This window comes from Jaculus jaculus, chromosome 15, assembly GCF_020740685.1.
Source record: "Jaculus jaculus isolate mJacJac1 chromosome 15, mJacJac1.mat.Y.cur, whole genome shotgun sequence".
Taxonomy (NCBI): domain Eukaryota; kingdom Metazoa; phylum Chordata; class Mammalia; order Rodentia; family Dipodidae; genus Jaculus; species Jaculus jaculus.
Genome location: NC_059116.1, coordinates 6,515,490 through 6,532,553, shown reverse-complemented (window position 1 = coordinate 6,532,553; position 17,064 = coordinate 6,515,490). Strand labels below are relative to the sequence as shown.

General features: G+C 47.2%; 1 protein-coding gene across 3 annotated transcripts in view; it reads right to left on the bottom strand.

Moving 5' to 3' along the window:
- Cdh20 (cadherin 20) overlaps positions 1 to 17,064 on the bottom strand; it is a 225,469-nt gene that overhangs the window by 52,513 nt on the left and 155,892 nt on the right. For 2 of the 3 annotated variants that reach the window (XM_045135259.1, XM_045135260.1), the window contains exons 2-5: positions 10,653 to 11,075; positions 8,193 to 8,487; positions 5,107 to 5,226; positions 2,704 to 2,907 (exon numbers count right to left, since the gene is read on the bottom strand). In XM_045135259.1, the coding sequence (XP_044991194.1) occupies positions 2,704 to 2,907; positions 5,107 to 5,226; positions 8,193 to 8,487; positions 10,653 to 10,880 (847 nt within the window). In that variant the 5' untranslated portion in view covers positions 10,881 to 11,075. The remainder of the gene's footprint in view (positions 1 to 2,703; positions 2,908 to 5,106; positions 5,227 to 8,192; positions 8,488 to 10,652; positions 11,076 to 17,064) is intronic. The other variant, XM_004654785.2, reaches the window with a different exon arrangement.

Below are 17,064 nucleotides of genomic sequence, written 5' to 3'. Positions count from 1 at the left end.
TATTGATGTATGAAGATTCCATTTTGTTTTCCAGGAAATGCACTCTACCCCAGAGTTTCCATCATTACTGAACTTTGAAGCAGAGACTACTCAAAATATAGAATGGTGTTAGGATTTGCAAGGGGGGCGGGGCGAGCTTCAATCCCCAGTCCTCTTGTACTGTGCTGAGCCGTGGAGAAGTGGCCATGCTTGGAGGGGCATGACTCACCCGCTGTGTCTCCCAATCCCTGAGCTTTGGAGCTTGTTAACAACTCAGTTCTTTGATGCCATGCCTCCATCAGGGTGGCCTATCTACTATCAAATTAGAAGTGAAACAGGAGCTGGCTCAGTGCTGCACAAGCATGAGGGCCTGATTTGGGTCCCCAGTACCCACATGAGGGCCAGGAGTTGTGGTGAACATCTGCGATGCCAGCACGAGGGAGGCAGAGAGTGGTGGATCCCTGGGTTAAGCTGGTTAGCTAGACTAGCCAAACTGGTAAGCTCTGTCCTCATGAAGAGATCCTGGCTCAGCAAATGAGATGGAGAGTGATCAGGGGACACAAAGCTCTCTGGCCTCCATGTGCACACACATATGTGTGCATGCACAAGAACACACATATGCACAGTATATACAACTAGTTCAGAGCTGCTCAAGGCTCTACAGTGTACAGTATGCAGTGCGAGCCACTCATGAACTGTGATGACGGAACTCACAGCACCAGGAAAGCCACAAGCCGCTCCATTTGCCATTCTACAAACTGCCGTGACGGAGCGTTCACTTGTGGGCCACATAGTGGTCTATGCATCCGTACCACTTGTGAGGTGCTCATCTAGTGCCCTGTCTTTTTCTTTTACGAATGCTCATAGTGGCTTTCTGAAAACCAGTTCCATATGAATATTTGAGTTCTCTTTCTGTATTTGGCATAGGTGAACATAAAGGTTTACTTGGTCTGGTTGATTACAAATGTAAGCTACTCAGCTATTAGTCTGGCTTGATTCTAGTTTTACTTTAGTTTTTTTTTTTTTTTTTTAAATTAACCCCATTTCCCTAGCTAAGGCATCCCTGGACAGCGACTGTTCTTGCTTCTCCAGCTTCCTTCCTGCAGGCACCAGCTTTTCGAAGTCCCACCTGCATCTCAGGGCTCTGCTCCACCATCAGAGCTCGGGGCTGCCACCCCCCTTCAGGACAGCCAACCTACTTGTTCGCCGTCTCTCTACGCATGTTCACATCGGAATCGTTTCCCTCTCTCCTTCCTTGACATTAGCTCCATGACACACCCCCCGTTTTTCTGTCCTTAGGACCGTCTTCCTGTCACCCCCAGTGAAAACACGATTGTTGGGCTGGAGAAATGGCTTAGTGGTTAAGCGCTTGCCTGTGAAGCCTAAGGACCCCGGTTCAAGGCTTCATTCCCTAGGACCCACGTTAGCCAGATGCACAAGGGGATGCACGCATCTGGAGTTCGTTTGCAGTGGCTGGAAGCCCTGGCATGCCCTCTCTCTCTCTCTCTCTCACTCTCTCTTGCTCTCAAATAAATAAATAAATTAAATAAACAAAAACTTTTAATTAAAACCACGGTTGTCGTCTTTCAAGTCAGAAGTCATTGCTTCTCATTTGTCCTACTCTGCTCCTGCTGACATTTCCTCAAGTCCTTATCTGCTCAGACGGGACCCTATGAAAGCTCTCTGATCACTTTTCTGCCTTACTTATTGTTGTTTTTAGTTTCCATTTTTGCCAGCCCATCCCCTTATGTCTTTCTCTCAAAACATGACCCTTGGCTTCTGTTAGAAATCCAGCACATTTGAAGATCAACAGCAGCTCTTGATTTTAGGAGTCTTTGAATGTAAAAATGACATAAGCAATTTTATTTTCAGACATATACATGTATTTCTTACATGCAAGTTCCTACTCAAATCATCTGTAGTACATTGGGAAATTTTTGTGTTCTGTGCACAGTTCTGAAGTCCACACCAAGAATGCTGCCTGGAATAGGCAGTTCTTCAATAAATGTGGCTTCTTGATTCTGGTGTGTCAATCTTTCTGCCTGTATAAATCTTCTCTGCCTGTCAGCCTCTGTTCAAGTCTCACCTCCCTGTGAAGCCTTCATTCATCTTAGCTTGTTGATCATAAAACACCAATGCGTATGCATTTCACCAGCCAACCATGACACTTTGTGCGTCCACAATGTAGGCCCAGTCTACTTAGTAACTACTTACTGTTTGTGCTCTTTAAGTGGCACACAAAATATTCCTGTATTGACTGTCCCCATCTGTACAGGAATATACACACTCAGGTGAGGAATACACTAGTGTCTGTCCCTCATGCCTGGTGCACTTTCAGAGAAAATACTTGCTACAGACTTGAGAATGACTGGTTAGTGCAAGCAGATGTGTGGTGTGTTCAGTTACAGCCCGGGCCTTAATTTTACACAGCCCGCTCTGAATGTCCTGCTCTTGGCTGCAAAACTTGGTTGTTGGTGGGGGAGGATGGTGGTGAGAATATCTTAGGTATAGCCATGCTTGTGACTCCTAACAGTTCAACCCTACCCAGCAAGTTTTATTTCTTAGCATTTTATTCTGTGCGGTAGCTATCAGAATGGACCCCGCAGGGAGGAAATAAGGAGAAAGAGCTTGGGAAACACTGGTTGGATGTTGTGGAAGCCGGGGCCCAGAAATGACGAGGTTGCACAATGGTGTAGGGAAGGAGCGTGCGTCACACTAGCCTACCTCGCTGTCCTGCGCTCTGGCCGGCTAGGTACTCACTCTGGGGAAAGCGAGGCGGGTTATCATTGACATCCGAGAGGGTGATGTTGACCGTCGTGGTCCCCGCCAGGCCTCCGAGCTGCCCGCCCATGTCCTTGGCCTGGACTATCACTTCATAGTACTGTTTGGCTTCTCTGTCCATGTTCATGAGTGCTGTCCTGATTATACCTGCCGGGTGCAAGCGACTGGGTTTAAAAGTGAATCCACAAATTCAGCTTTCCAAAGGTGCAGTTTTAGCTTTCTTCCTTATGCAGTGCACATCACCTGTTTAGTTAGACTTGAGATTGAAGCCACAGCCTCGCTAGTGCTGAACTGGCACACGTGGCAGGTAGCCGGTACGCTGGGAGGGGGTGCCGGGCGCGATCCCGCGTCGGCCGGGAGGGGGCAGCAGCGCCCCTCGTTCAGACGCGAGCTGCTGCCTCCCCAGGGAAACGGGGTGTTCCGGCTAGAAAGCAGCCTGATGTCTACAAATCTGTGATTTTAGATAATTCTCCCTGGAGCCCTCCCAGTGTGAAAGACTTCCGCAGCTGCCTGGCTCATGGGCCGCCCTCCCCTCCCTGCCCGCACCTGAAAGGAGGGTGAATCTGGGATGCGGCCGCCGCCAGCTTCACTGATGGGACCGAGTTGTCTGTTTTTAGCATAAAAGACGAGCTTCCCCAGGCGGGGCGGGCAGTGCGGAGCTGGGACCACCCCTCGGGTTCCTTTCTTTAAGAGGGTTCTGAGCCGAACCCAGGGACATGGGGTCTCACCCTGCCAGGGCTGTGCGCTGAGGTTCATCTCCTTTTCAACCCTTCAGCTCAGAAGAATTGACTCATACACGCTCCAGGAAGGACAGCAGGATTTATTTCCCACAGGCTTATGAGTGACCCTGAGCCAAACAGACCTTCTGCATGCAAAGGGAAGGGCCTGCCACTTGACTGCTCCAATGCCAGTGCCGCAAGCAGTGCAGCACTCCAGAGTAAAATGTGCCGTGTTTTCTTTTCTCAAGTACCTCATGGGCCCAGCAGTGACTATCCTTTCATGTACTCTTTGGCCTTCACACTATAGATGCCCCCCGGGAGCTGTCAAAATGATGTGAGAGACATGTCAGGATGTTCAGGACGACCTGCCCTGTTCCTGCCTGGGCTCTCTCCCCATGGGCAGGCCTTCTCTCCTCTCCCCACCCCAGTCACCTGCTTTATGGCTGTCCTTGCTGCAGCCTTTTCTCTTTCCTCTCACGTAATCTACCCTTCCGCACACTCTACTTTGATGATACCTTTTTCTTAATGCCTGGCACCCTGTACGACTCCTGGGGAAAAAAAAAATCCTACCATGCTATTATTAATAATAGAAATACATACATTTTCCTCTTTCAAATAAAGAGGTGACTTTGTTGATCACAGACTTGACCTCTGTGGGTGTGAGTTTCTTTTCTTACATCTGTTTTTCCACGTAGGAATTGGGGGTAATAATACCTACTGTAAAATTCACTATCTCTTCCCAAGATGACTGGGAAGCTCTCAAGACCGGTATTGCTCATTGTCATGGAAAGGAAAAGGAGAGAGCCTGGCCCAAGGGTAATGTAATAATGACATAAAAATTATTCTGTCCAACTCAAGCATTCTAAGGAGATCCCCTTTGTGGATTAAAACCTACTAATTCTGCGGTTAACTCTCTGAAACAAAGCCTCTGATTTTGTGTTGATTAGTGTCTTGGGCCACGCTGCTCCTGGCCATCAGCTGTCCTTGCCAGCCTCCCTAGCCCGAGCTTCCACCACACCGACTAGGTGGGGGCCACGGCCGTGCGTTCTTCCCGCCTCCATCTCACCTGTCTCAGCAATGCCTTGCACTCTGCCCCCGTGCTCTGCTTAGCAAAGGTTGGTCCAGCAGACTGACTATCAAACCCTGTGCCAAGGGGCTTCTTTACAACCCGATGAGCTTGGTTAGCTCTCAGTGTGTCTGCTCAGTGGATGGAGATGGGCTGGACAACTGCACTGAGGGCGGCTCTCTTTTGCTTTCACAGTCCATGATTCTGGACCTATAACAGGCCCAGGAGAATGTGTCAGTCTTCTTGGGTCTTTTGAGTCGAGTCCTTAGAGCCTGGGAAATACAACCATGAGCTTTGTGGAGACAAGTGAGGAGCTATTTCTGTGAAGGCAGGCCATGGCCTCTCCCAGCAGCCTCTGTACCCTGTCTTGGCATCACACTGCTCTCATTCTCTAGCGGGGGGTGGGGTGGGTGTGCACTCTTCATCCTAACGTTTTTAGTGGGTTTCTGTGCTTAGTACACGGCCTGGAGAGTCCCTGAAAAGGGGGTGCCTGTGTCATAAGCAGCAGGGAGCAGGGTTAAGGAATAAGCGCTTGCCTCTGGCTTTGCCATGCATAGATACCTGTTTTGGAGTCCACAGAAAAGTATGGCTGGCCCTGAAGAACGCTGTACACGACCCGGGCACTGTTGCCATAGGTGGGGTCATCAGCATCTGTGGCTGTCACCTGGATCACAGACGTACCTGGGAAGAGAAGCAGTAGAGAGTTGTTCAAGATGAGTTGTGAAAGGCTGAATGTCCCTGAATGGTCACCGTGGAAGCATTTGAAGATGTTGCACATGCTGCCTGAGAGAGTCCTTGACTGTGCCACACTCTGGGAGATCCTCTCACTGTGTCTCACTCTGGGAGATCCTCTCACTGTGTCTCACTCTGGGAGGTCCTCTCACTGTGTCTCACTCTGGGAGGTCCTCTCACTGTGTCTCACTCTGGGAGGTCCTCTCACTGTGTCTCACTCTGGGAGATCCTCTCACTGTGTCTCACTCTGGGAGGTCCTCTCACTGTGTCTCACTCTGGGAGGTCCTCTCACTGTGTCTCACTCTGGGAGATCCTCTCACTGTGTCTCACTCTGGGAGATCCTCTCACTGTGTCTCACTCTGGGAGATCCTCTCACTGTGTCTCACTCTGGGAGGTCCTCGCACTGTGTCTCACTCTGGGAGATCCTCTCACTGTGTCTCACTCTGGGAGATCCTCTCACTGTGTCTCACTCTGGGAGATCCTCTCACTGTGTCTCACTCTGGGAGGTCCTCTCACTGTGTCTCACTCTGGGAGATCCTCTCCCTGTGTCTCACTCTGGGAGATCCTCTCCCTGTGTCTCACTCTGGGAGATCCTCTCCCTGTGTCTCACTCTGGGAGGTCCTCTCCCTGTGTCTCACTCTGGGAGGTCCTCTCCCTGTGTCTCACTCTGGGAGATCCTCTCACTGTGTCTCACTCTGGGAGAGCCTCTCACTGTGTCTCACTCTGGGAGGTCCTCTCACTGTGTCTCACTCTGGGAGGTCCTCTCACTGTGTCTCACTCTGGGAGGTCCTCTCACTGTGTCTCACTCTGGGAGGTCCTCTCACTGTGTCTCACTCTGGGAGGTCCTCTCACTGTGTCTCACTCTGGGAGATCCTCTCACTGTGTCTCACTCTGGGAGATCCTCTCACTGTGTCTCACTCTGGGAGATCCTCTCACTGTGTCTCACTCTGGGAGATCCTCTCACTGTGTCTCACTCTGGGAGATCCTCTCACTGTGTCTCACTCTGGGAGGTCCTCTCACTGTGTCTCACTCTGGGAGGTCCTCTCACTGTGTCTCACTCTGGGAGATCCTCTCACTGTGTCTCACTCTGGGAGGTCCTCTCACTGTGTCTCACTCTGGGAGGTCCTCTCACTGTGTCTCACTCTGGGAGGTCCTCTCACTGTGTCTCACTCTGGGAGGTCCTCTCACTGTGTCTCACTCTGGGAGGTCCTCTCACTGTGTCTCACTCTGGGAGGTCCTCTCACTGTGTCTCACTCTGGGAGATCCTCTCACTGTGTCTCACTCTGGGAGATCCTCTCACTGTGTCTCACTCTGGGAGATCCTCTCACTGTGTCTCACTCTGGGAGATCCTCTCACTGTGTCTCACTCTGGGAGGTCCTCTCACTGTGTCTCACTCTGGGAGATCCTCTCACTGTGTCTCACTCTGGGAGGTCCTCTCACTGTGTCTCACTCTGGGAGGTCCTCTCACTGTGTCTCACTCTGGGAGATCCTCTCACTGTGTCTCACTCTGGGAGATCCTCTCACTGTGTCTCACTCTGGGAGATCCTCTCACTGTGTCTCACTCTGGGAGATCCTCTCACTGTGTCTCACTCTGGGAGGTCCTCTCACTGTGTCTCACTCTGGGAGATCCTCTCACTGTGTCTCACTCTGGGAGGTCCTCTCACTGTGTCTCACTCTGGGAGATCCTCTCACTGTGTCTCACTCTGGGAGGTCCTCTCACTGTGTCTCACTCTGGGAGGTCCTCTCACTGTGTCTCACTCTGGGAGATCCTCTCACTGTGTCTCACTCTGGGAGGTCCTCTCACTGTGTCTCACTCTGGGAGATCCTCTCACTGTGTCTCACTCTGGGAGATCCTCTCACTGTGTCTCACTCTGGGAGATCCTCTCACTGTGTCTCACTCTGGGAGATCCTCTCACTGTGTCTCACTCTGGGAGGTCCTCTCACTGTGTCTCACTCTGGGAGATCCTCTCACTGTGTCTCACTCTGGGAGGTCCTCTCACTGTGTCTCACTCTGGGAGGTCCTCTCACTGTGTCTCACTCTGGGAGATCCTCTCACTGTGTCTCACTCTGGGAGGTCCTCTCACTGTGTCTCACTCTGGGAGGTCCTCTCACTGTGTCTCACTCTGGGAGGTCCTCTCACTGTGTCTCACTCTGGGAGAGCCTCTCACTGTGTCTCACTCTGGGAGAGCCCCTGGCTATGCCACTCTCTAGAGATCCCCCTTGCAATGAATGTCAGATTCCAGGATCTCTTGTGATTGGGTGATCATCATTTGAGTTTAGATTCATAATAACTGGTGAGGACAATGCAATATTTGGGTCTTCGTGGTTATTCGACAATAGAAATGCTTCTGCCTTATGAAACACAACTCTGTGAACCTCTGTCTTTAATTTTATTGTTTTTGTTTATGTATGTGGTGTTCGCGTGTGTGTGTGCACGTGTGTATGCATGTATCGATGAGCAGACAGAGGACAACCTTGTGTGTCGTCCTGAGAAGCACCCCTCACCTCTTTTTGAGACAGGCTTTTTGGTTGGCCTCGAGCTCACCAATTAAGCTGGCTAGAAAGTTCCCTGTCTAGCCCTCCCCAGCACTGTGATTATAGGTGAGCACCACCAAGCCTTGCACGTAATCAGGGACTTGAGCTCAGGTCCTCATGCTTGCAAGACAAGCACTTTTCCAGCTGAGTCATCTCTGCTTCCTAAAGAATCAACTGGAACACGTGACAGGCATATGGCCAGTGGCCGATTCACATGTCTATTAGCTTCCTGCCTGCTGAAGGTCTTAGTGTTCAGTTTTGGTTCCATTTTATGACTTGTGATCTATTCTGAATCTTCTGCTCTTTTCTGTGTGATGCAGGCAGGGGCGTCTCCTACAGGGCACCTGCTGTGTGTGACTATCAGTGAGGCACCCCCTTACCCACTGGTGACATTTCTGGCACGGTGGCGACGTAAGGCCCGTCCAGGAACTTGGGCTCATTGTCGTTGATGTCTTGGATTTTGATGATGAACTCTGACTCGGGTTCCATCGGCCGGCCTGTCCGCCTGTCCAGGGCTTGAGCCCGTAATGTGTACTGGGCTCGTTCCTCACGGTCGAGCCTCTGGATGGCATGGATGTCACCAGTGGTGTCGTCGATGGTAAACACGACGCCTGCACCTTCTCCCGAGAGGATGTACTTGATGGAGCCATCTCCTCTGTCCATGTCTGAATGGAGCTGAGGGAACAAGCATCAAAGCCTCATTGTGGAGATGAACAGGTGTGGGAAGTAAATTATTATTTTCTATTCTTTTATTTTTACTTATTTATTTGAGAGTGAGAGAGAGAGAGAGCGAGAGAATGGTCAGGGCTTCCAGCCACCGCAAACGAACTCCAGATGCATTGCATGTGCACCCCTGTGCATCTGACTCACGTGGGTCCTGGGGAATCGAGCCTTGAACCAGGGTCCTTAGGCTTCACAGGCAAGCACTTAACCGCTAAGTCATCTCTCCAGCCCTGTTTTTAACGTTGACCTCCCTTCGCATTGGAATGCTTTTTCACCTAAATGCTTGATGGGTCTGTGGAGAGTTAATATGTTTTCAACATGATTGTACTAATAGCAACAAATAGCAAGTCGAGGGTGATGAACAAAGTCTGTTTTACTTTTCATAGTCAGTATTTGAACTCAGTATTTTTAAATTGAGCAATATAGAATGATATTGAGAAACGCATAAAACATCTTTAGAAAGTGTGGGATCCCTGGTGTGTAGGAGCAAGTGTCAAAAAGGAGAAATCTTGCCTTTCCATTTATGAGAAAAAGAAAATAAAACAGCCACCTCTAAACATCTTCAACTGAAGATAGATTAGTATAAGTTAATTTTTGGAGTATCAAAAAACTTTTCGTGACAATCAAGTTGGCTGAAAAGCTGATGAAGTAAGTCATTGAAAGGCTGTGGCCACTGCACAAGAAGCACTAGAGGCTTTCCCAGCCTCGCAGTATTTCCTTCCTGAGACAGAGTAGAACCATGCTTCCTGTGTTTCACATGTCAAGTGGAATTTAACTGCTGGGTAGAAAAGCTGTTAAGTGGGGCTAGTTACGGTGATGTCACACCGCAGAGAGACAAGGCTGTAACGTACTAGCTCTTCTTCATTCCCTGTGAGTCTCTAGGAGCCGAGCATAGAGACAAGGAAGGGGCAGGGCTCCCTGGAACCTTAGAGGGTCCTGTTGCTCCAAGGGTGGACAGCAGGGACACTGACAAGACACTGGAGGCCTTCAGGCCTCCTCAGAAAGGGAAGGCTGTGAAATTGTGGCTGGCTTCTGAGCTGCTTCACCCTTGGCCAAGCCATGGAGCTTAGAGTAACTCAGCTGGGTCTTATTGATAGAAGGGAAATAGGAATTTATTTATCAACTGAAAACAAAACAAAACAAAAGTGGTAGAGTGCAGTCATGGAGTGGCGGTAGGAATGTCCTCAGCCCTGGTGGCAAGAGCCTCAGTTCTGTGGCAATGACAGAGCAGGGCTTGGGAAGACAACCCTGGGAAGCTCTGGCTCACTCCCGCATTCATTCACTCTACCCCAAAGGATAGTGGAGGGCCGGGGTGGTGGCCAATGGGCTCAGTGACCTGTCCAAAGTCCCTGGAAGCAATTGGTAGGGCTGGGTATTGAGCCGCATGTGTTCACAGCTGAAACCCATGGTCTTAGCCTTTATGCTAAACAAGTGCTTAAGTTATTATTTGAATGAATTATTTTCTGATTAGTTCCTTGTCGCCTATTCTCTTGCACTTGGTGGCTCTCATAAGAATGTTCTCTGATTGACATCCAAATAAAGTAAACATAGAAAAAAGCCAGGATTAAAAATGAGATATGATATATAAATCAAGGGAACTTAAATATGAATCTTTTAAATACATTCATCAGTTTTCTCCTACTATTCCAAAGACTATATTAACCAATTCTGGAATGAAGAATCACCTGGGGTTTTTTTTTTTTGTTTGTTTGTTTTTCATTAAATTTAGTCCTCAAGCTATACCTGTGAACATGCATTAGTAGCAAACAAAACAACATAAAACCTCTCCTCTCCTTTTTGTGTTTCTGTTCTTTTCTCCATTCTGTTCCTCCAGACAGCTGCTGCTGAAGACTGCCTGGATGCTGAAAGTTTTGAGGCTTCTCCAAAACATGCTTCTAGTTCTTTCTACTCTGAACAGAATTGTGGAGGACAGCAGACTTTCTCTCTGACAGGTGTCTGGTACAGCACAGCTGTCTCAGCTAGTGATCAAGCCAAAGCTACTAGGTGCAGTTTTGGGGTTCTGAGCACAGACCTGGTGAGCGCTCATGCTCCACTCATATCCACACCCCATTCCAACACTGTAGACTCAGTACTGAGCTTTCTACCGGGCATCTCACCTTGCCAACATACAGAGGATCCGTCCCTGTGTACTCTTCTAGAACGAAGAACTGGTTCCAAACCCAGCTCCTCTTGGCTCGCTGATGTAACTGCATCTTGCCCGAAAAGAGTGCTTCTAACTGACCATGGGGTGTCGGGGTGCTGGAGAGAACAGGGCTGGTCAAGTCCATCAGTCCCCAGAAGTACAAGGACATGCCGAGTCCAAGCCAGCTCTTTGCATGGCACATTCTACCCGAAGTCCTCGTGGGCTTGCAGGCCGGTGGTCAGAAAGTAGAGTGTGGAGCGTGGGGTGAGACGACTGTGGCACTTGAGTGTTTCCCAAACTAGAAGCAAAGGAAAGCTGCAGCACTGTCTGTGGACACTCACTGTAGTCCAGGCGCAGTGGGCTCTTGGTTCCAGCGGGTCTCCTTGCAGCTGGCTTCCTGCCAGTGAAGAAAAACATGGTGATGAGGCTAGATTTTTCTGCTAGTTTTCAAGGACTGCTCACAGATAGTTTTCTACTCTATGATTTAGAGTCAATTGGTTATTACTTCAGAAATGCCTCTGTCATAAAAAAAAAAAAATGGCGCAAGCAAGACAATGTATCAGTCCCAAGTCTTGGGACTTGTTTTCTGTGTCAATAAAGAGAGTCAATGACTTTCCTCTTCTCAATGGTAATGTAATGTGCTTTGGTATTGATTGGTTTGAAAATTAATAACAAGTCCTTCAAAATAGTTATAATCAGGCAGCCTGCTAAACTCTTAATAGCATTTGCTTCCAGAATTTACAGTCAATAACGAATGTTTCCATAGGTTAACTGCTTCTCTCTTATTAAAAATAGCAAAATTGGGCTGGAGAGATGGCTTAGTGGTTAAGGCATTTGTCTGTAAAGGATCAGGTCCAATTCCCCAGTATCCACATAAGCCAGAGGCACAGGTGGCACATATGTTTCAAGATCATTTGTAGTGGCAGAAGGTCCTTTCTCTCTCATCTGCCTTTCTTTCTCTCATACATAAATAAATTATTATTTTTTTTTTAAGTAGCAAAATAGAACTTTTTGTGCCTACTTCTGTTACCGATGACCTAGGGATTGTAGGTTTCATTTATAAGCAGCTACGGGTGACTTCTGGCTTTAGTCGTTCTCTGAACTCATAAGAATTCAGGGTTCGCCTGCTCCTGCTTTGGATTGAGGCATAACTAGGGGCTGCTCATGTGACTGTTCTAGGAGGTGAGTATCCTTCACGGCAGACTTTCAAGTGAGGTCACTCCCGTGCCCTTGTGAGTGAGCTAGGAGGGGTCCAACAGACGTCTTTTCCTGACCTGGGAGATCTGTTTAGTCATTGGAATACTAGCCTCTCCTCGGGGGCACCTTTCCGTCAGCCAAACTACCTCTGTGGCCATAAAGCCAGGTTTGTCCGGGGCCCTGGCGTGTGGACCACAGCCTTGCTGCTCTTACTTGGCTGGGTTAATGAGGTAGCATTGCACCCAGTCCCTCCTCCAAGCAACAAGAGTGTTTCCTGCGCGTCTAAAGTTTTTACTGTCAAACAGAAGAACCGTCGTGTCTCAGAACAAACGCGTGCACCTGGTACTTTCAGATCTGTGCAACTAAATAACATTTCTTTTCTGAAAGTGGCTTCAAGTGAGTGCATTGACGCTCAGCCCCAGCTTCACCTGTCACTGTCAGAGCCGGTTTGGGCTTCCTCTGTAATGCTTGCTGTTGAAATGAACGAAAGTATTACACAAAGATAATCATCTCATCCAGTAAGGCACCACATTTTTCTATAAGAAATCACTCCAGGGAGAGGGGATAAAGAGAAAAAAGCAGGAGAAACAAGAGATTTGTGTGTGTGTGTGTGTGTGTGTGTGTGACATAATGGGAGCCTTGCCTCTAGCAAGTTCTAGTGCTAAAGGGAGATGATTGAGAAAAGCCAGCCAGGTGTGTGATTTCAGATGACACGTTTGTCCATAAAGAATAGTGGTGCTGGTCACCAGATGTTAGCAGCTCATTCTCCCCTTCAACTGAAAACCAAGAGCCACCTCAGGGCACTCTGCTCCCTGTCTAGGTGAGCTGTTCCGGGAGGGGGAGGTGAACTGGTGAACATGGCTGATGGGAGCTCAGAGGGCAAAGCCCCCTTTGTGCAAGCATGGCAGCCTGAGTTTGGATCCCCAGGGAGCGTCTGTGATCCCAGCCCTGCTACGGAGAGATGAGGGGTGGAGTCAGGAAGATCCTAAGACACTCACAGGCCAGCAAATGACATTTCCCGCTGGAAAGTTACAACTGACACTCAAGGCTGTCCTTGCATCTCCACATGTGTGCCATGGCATGTGTGCACCCCAACTCGTGTCCATGAACACACACACACACACACACACACACACAGACAAAGAAATCAAAAAACTAAAAAGATGGATGAGAGAGAGCGGTGCTCTTTTGGGGATCTACAAGATGGTTAAAGGCTCTAACCAAACAACAGCTGCAGCTAGAACAGTCTGCTTGGCAGACCACGGGGACTGGTCTAGGCATCGTAAGAGACATGCCTGTGACTTTCTAGGGAGCAATAGACTGAGTTATGCACTTAGGTTCCCACTTCTTTCTTCACCTTGGACTCATCAGTTCTGGACCGAGGTGATGGGTATTTGGCTCTGCTAGTGATTTCACATGATTTGTTTCCTTGTCTGTTAAGTAGGGATAACAATTCTCCTACCTACTTCATAGGACTCTCATAAGGAACTGATTCAGTAATGTCATTGAAAATACCGTAAATGACAGAAGTAGCAAGTCACATTTGGAGAATAGCATAAATTGCCTGGGTTATGTATGTGACAAGAGAAGCTGGGCCTATAGCATATAGCATGGACACATTTAGTATGAAAGTTCCTCAAGGCGTCGTGATGTGTGTTAGCCGTCCCATATGGCTCTACATGTGTGGTAAATGCTTTTTGCTAACAAATCCTAGCTCAGGCCGTGTCCATTGTAACCACACACTGTTCTCTCGTGTGTGGGGATTATGTGGGGCTGGCTACTAGAAATCCTCTTTCGTAGCAGAGAAAATTTTTTCATGGCTTGTACTCCTAGTCAACAAACAATGTGTGTGTGTGTCTGTCAGTCTGTCTTCTGGCTGAGGAATTTGTTTTCATATCGAGATTCCATTTTCCTTTGGCACACTTACCAGCTGTGCGCTCCATTTGCTTCAGCAGCGTGCTTTGGATGTGCATGTGTGTGGGTGTGCAAATGTGCCCTCCACTGGCTCATTTTCATGAACAGAATAAGGTTTGAAGAAATGCTGAGAGATTTTTGAGTAGTGAGCTTTAGATTGTACCATTTGCGTTCTTGCCAGTTAGACTCTGTCTTTCCCTGCAGGTGCGAGCTTAAGAGTTCAGGGAGCGTCGTCCCCGGGAGCCTGTGGTTAATGCCTCACAGGCAGCCTGGGTGCTTATCTACCTCTCTTGCCTATTCAGATCTCCTACAAATTAGCACAGAGTTCTCATTTTCTTCTCTTCACTGAACAAGCACAAAGGTGGCTTTGGGTTCCTTAGGACCCGTGGAGCCCTGGGCAGTTCTGTGAAAGTGGGTGGTCCCTGGACTCTCTCAGTTCACTAATGGAGACTGTCATGCCTGTAAACACTCTCTGTGTAAAGGAACTAGCCAGTGGCAGTTGATGGAAAGCAGGTTACCTCTCATGTTGAAATGCATGGCAAATGCTTCCTGCCTGAAGTTTTAGACAGGAGGAGCTGGGCTATGCGATAGTCACATTGTCCTTATCGCAATTAGAGATGCTTTATAACCCGAGAAGAGGACAGTCAGTCCTGGGAGAACTAATGACCATCTTGCAGTTATAAATGATGTGCCTCTCATAGTCATGTGTTTTCTAGAAATATGAATATATTATGTGCTTGAGGGTAATTATTCTTATCAAGGAATACACCAGCACGTGAATATTTGTATATATCGGTTAGTTTTGGGAGACTACACATGCTATGTGAAGACTACATTAGTGGAAATAGACTTCTGTGTTAAATGAGTCTTTTAAAAGCTCCCCCCATCCTCCCTAAAGAAAGCAAACAGCTTGGTAATGAACACAGTAGGAGGAAATTAAAGTTGTATGTAAAGTGTGTTCTCTCAATTGTTTATTTTGTTACTTAAATTTGTTGTGATATTTAAAATGTAGGAGAGAGGGATGGTTACAGCTTTCTCCTTGAAATGAACTGGGCTTTTATGGTCTTTCCTCTGATTTCTTTCCTCATTATTCCAGTTTTCCAGAGCTTTTCATGGTAGTGGAAGAGCTACCAAGAAAAGCTCAGATGAGATCTCTGCAGAAGCAGTTGACTATTAGTGACTCCCTGTGGGCAGGTGGGCTCTTAATACTCTGATGTGGCCTGATGCCTCTAATGAAGTATAAGTACTGTTATAGTGTTTTAGCGACTAGATTTCTTATGCTATCACTTTTACATATACAGAAAGCCCCATAGTGCACTTAAAAGTAAGAAAGAGTAACCTTATTATTAAGACCTAACATGACAGGGCACCACACAGTTCATCAGCATTAAAACAGAATATATGAATGTCACAGCATTATTTCATCTCCCAACCCAAGGTCTCTTGAGAAATATGAGTGAATTTATTTTACTTAGTTAGACTCCTTCACAGTAGATTAAAGAATCTGCACAGAATGACATAAGTGGCCATGGGTAAATATTCATATGATGGGCATCTGCTGGATCATGTGTGTCTCACAAAAGACATTCTCATCATAGAGTTCCAGAAAGAAGATGTTTTCAATGCCTTTGTAAGCACACTTTGAGCATTCCTGGATCTATTTGGAGAAGACTGCATAACGTGATTTTGTATGCAACAAGGTGGGACAGTTGTCTCATAGGAAGTCATTTTTACTTCCCACAGTGGTTCTGTTTCTCACCATTTCCTCCAGCAGCTATTTTATTAGGAGTTCCAGGCCAGTTTGCTTACCCACACCCCATCTATGGAGGCTCCCATCTCTCAATTGAGCCTGGACCTCCCAGGTACTAGACTTTTAATATGTTATTTATTTGTTTGCAAGGAGAGAGAAAGAGAGAGAACAAACAAATGAATGAATTAATATGGACATGCCAGGGCCCTTAGCCTCTGCAAATGAACTCCAGATGCACATACCACTTTGTGCATCTGGTTTTATGTGGGTGCTGGGTAGTGAACCTGGGTCTTTAGGCTTTTCAGACAAGCACCTTAATCACTGAGAAATCTCTCCAGATTTTTGTTTTTAATTTGTGTTATCGCCTTCATTTCAGCCCTCATGCCTCACAGTACCCAAGCTTAAGATTTCTGAAATGGGATGTATCATAAGATCAGTTTGTACACATTTTATAGGCTCATATTTCCTTTTTCCACCCCTCTAGGAAACCTTAGTAAATTGATGCTATATAAACAATGAGACATTTTGGTATTTAAAAATGACAGAAGAAGTAAAAAGACTAACCAATTCCCACAGAAGTTTCTTAGGGTAGATGATCAGACATGTATGTTCTAATTTTGGTTACTTAATTTTGTACCGATTTGCTTCTCCAAGTTCCTTATGAACAGTGGAAATCCTGAGCCTAAAGATCAGCTCATAGGATAACCACTGTATTCCTTTTCTCTTTCCTACCTCACCTTCTTGTTTTCCCTCCTTTCTCACAGCACAGCTAGTTTATGTGAAGGCATGCTCTCTTATCAATGGAACTGTGAAGTACATAATTGGAATTGTGGGGTGATGTGGGGAGTGGGAATGGTGTGGCTTCTTGAAGCTTGGGAGCAGTATCCAGTTTTATGTAAGAAAGGAGTGAGAGTGGGGGGAGAAAGAGGAGAGAAGTATGGATGAGAGGAGTAGAGAAAGGAGTAGAAAATTTTAATTATATAATCAAGACCTGCCTTTAAAAACCCTGACTGGACCCATCTTAAAAGCTGATATTTTCTGGTTTACATATTGACCTTCTAGCTATGGAGTCACTTGCTCGGGTCATGCATAAAGGTAGTTCCACTTTAGAAATCATCTTTCTGCTTTTCATTCCCATTCTAACCAATTTTCCCAGTTGGGGTGCCTGTCTTCTTCCATAGCCTCCAAGAGTAGTAGATTATTACTGACCCTTCCACACACGCTTAGTACCTCGTAAATGTTTTAATCCTCAAGGAGCCAGAAGTTTTGACCTACTTTACTCTTCCTCCAGTTTTCACTTTTAATCAAGCTAATAAAACTGCAGCCCAGTCCATGGGCAATTTCTCTGACTACAGTCAGACAAGAATGATCATCCTTGATTTTGGAGAATTGTCCCTCATGCACACTCATTTCTCATCTTATGGGACGTTTATAATTGCATCACATTTGTGCCTGTTAATTAGAAAAGCATTTGTTTAAAATGTAATTCTGTCTAAAGTTCTTGTTTAATAAGAAGCTCCTGCTA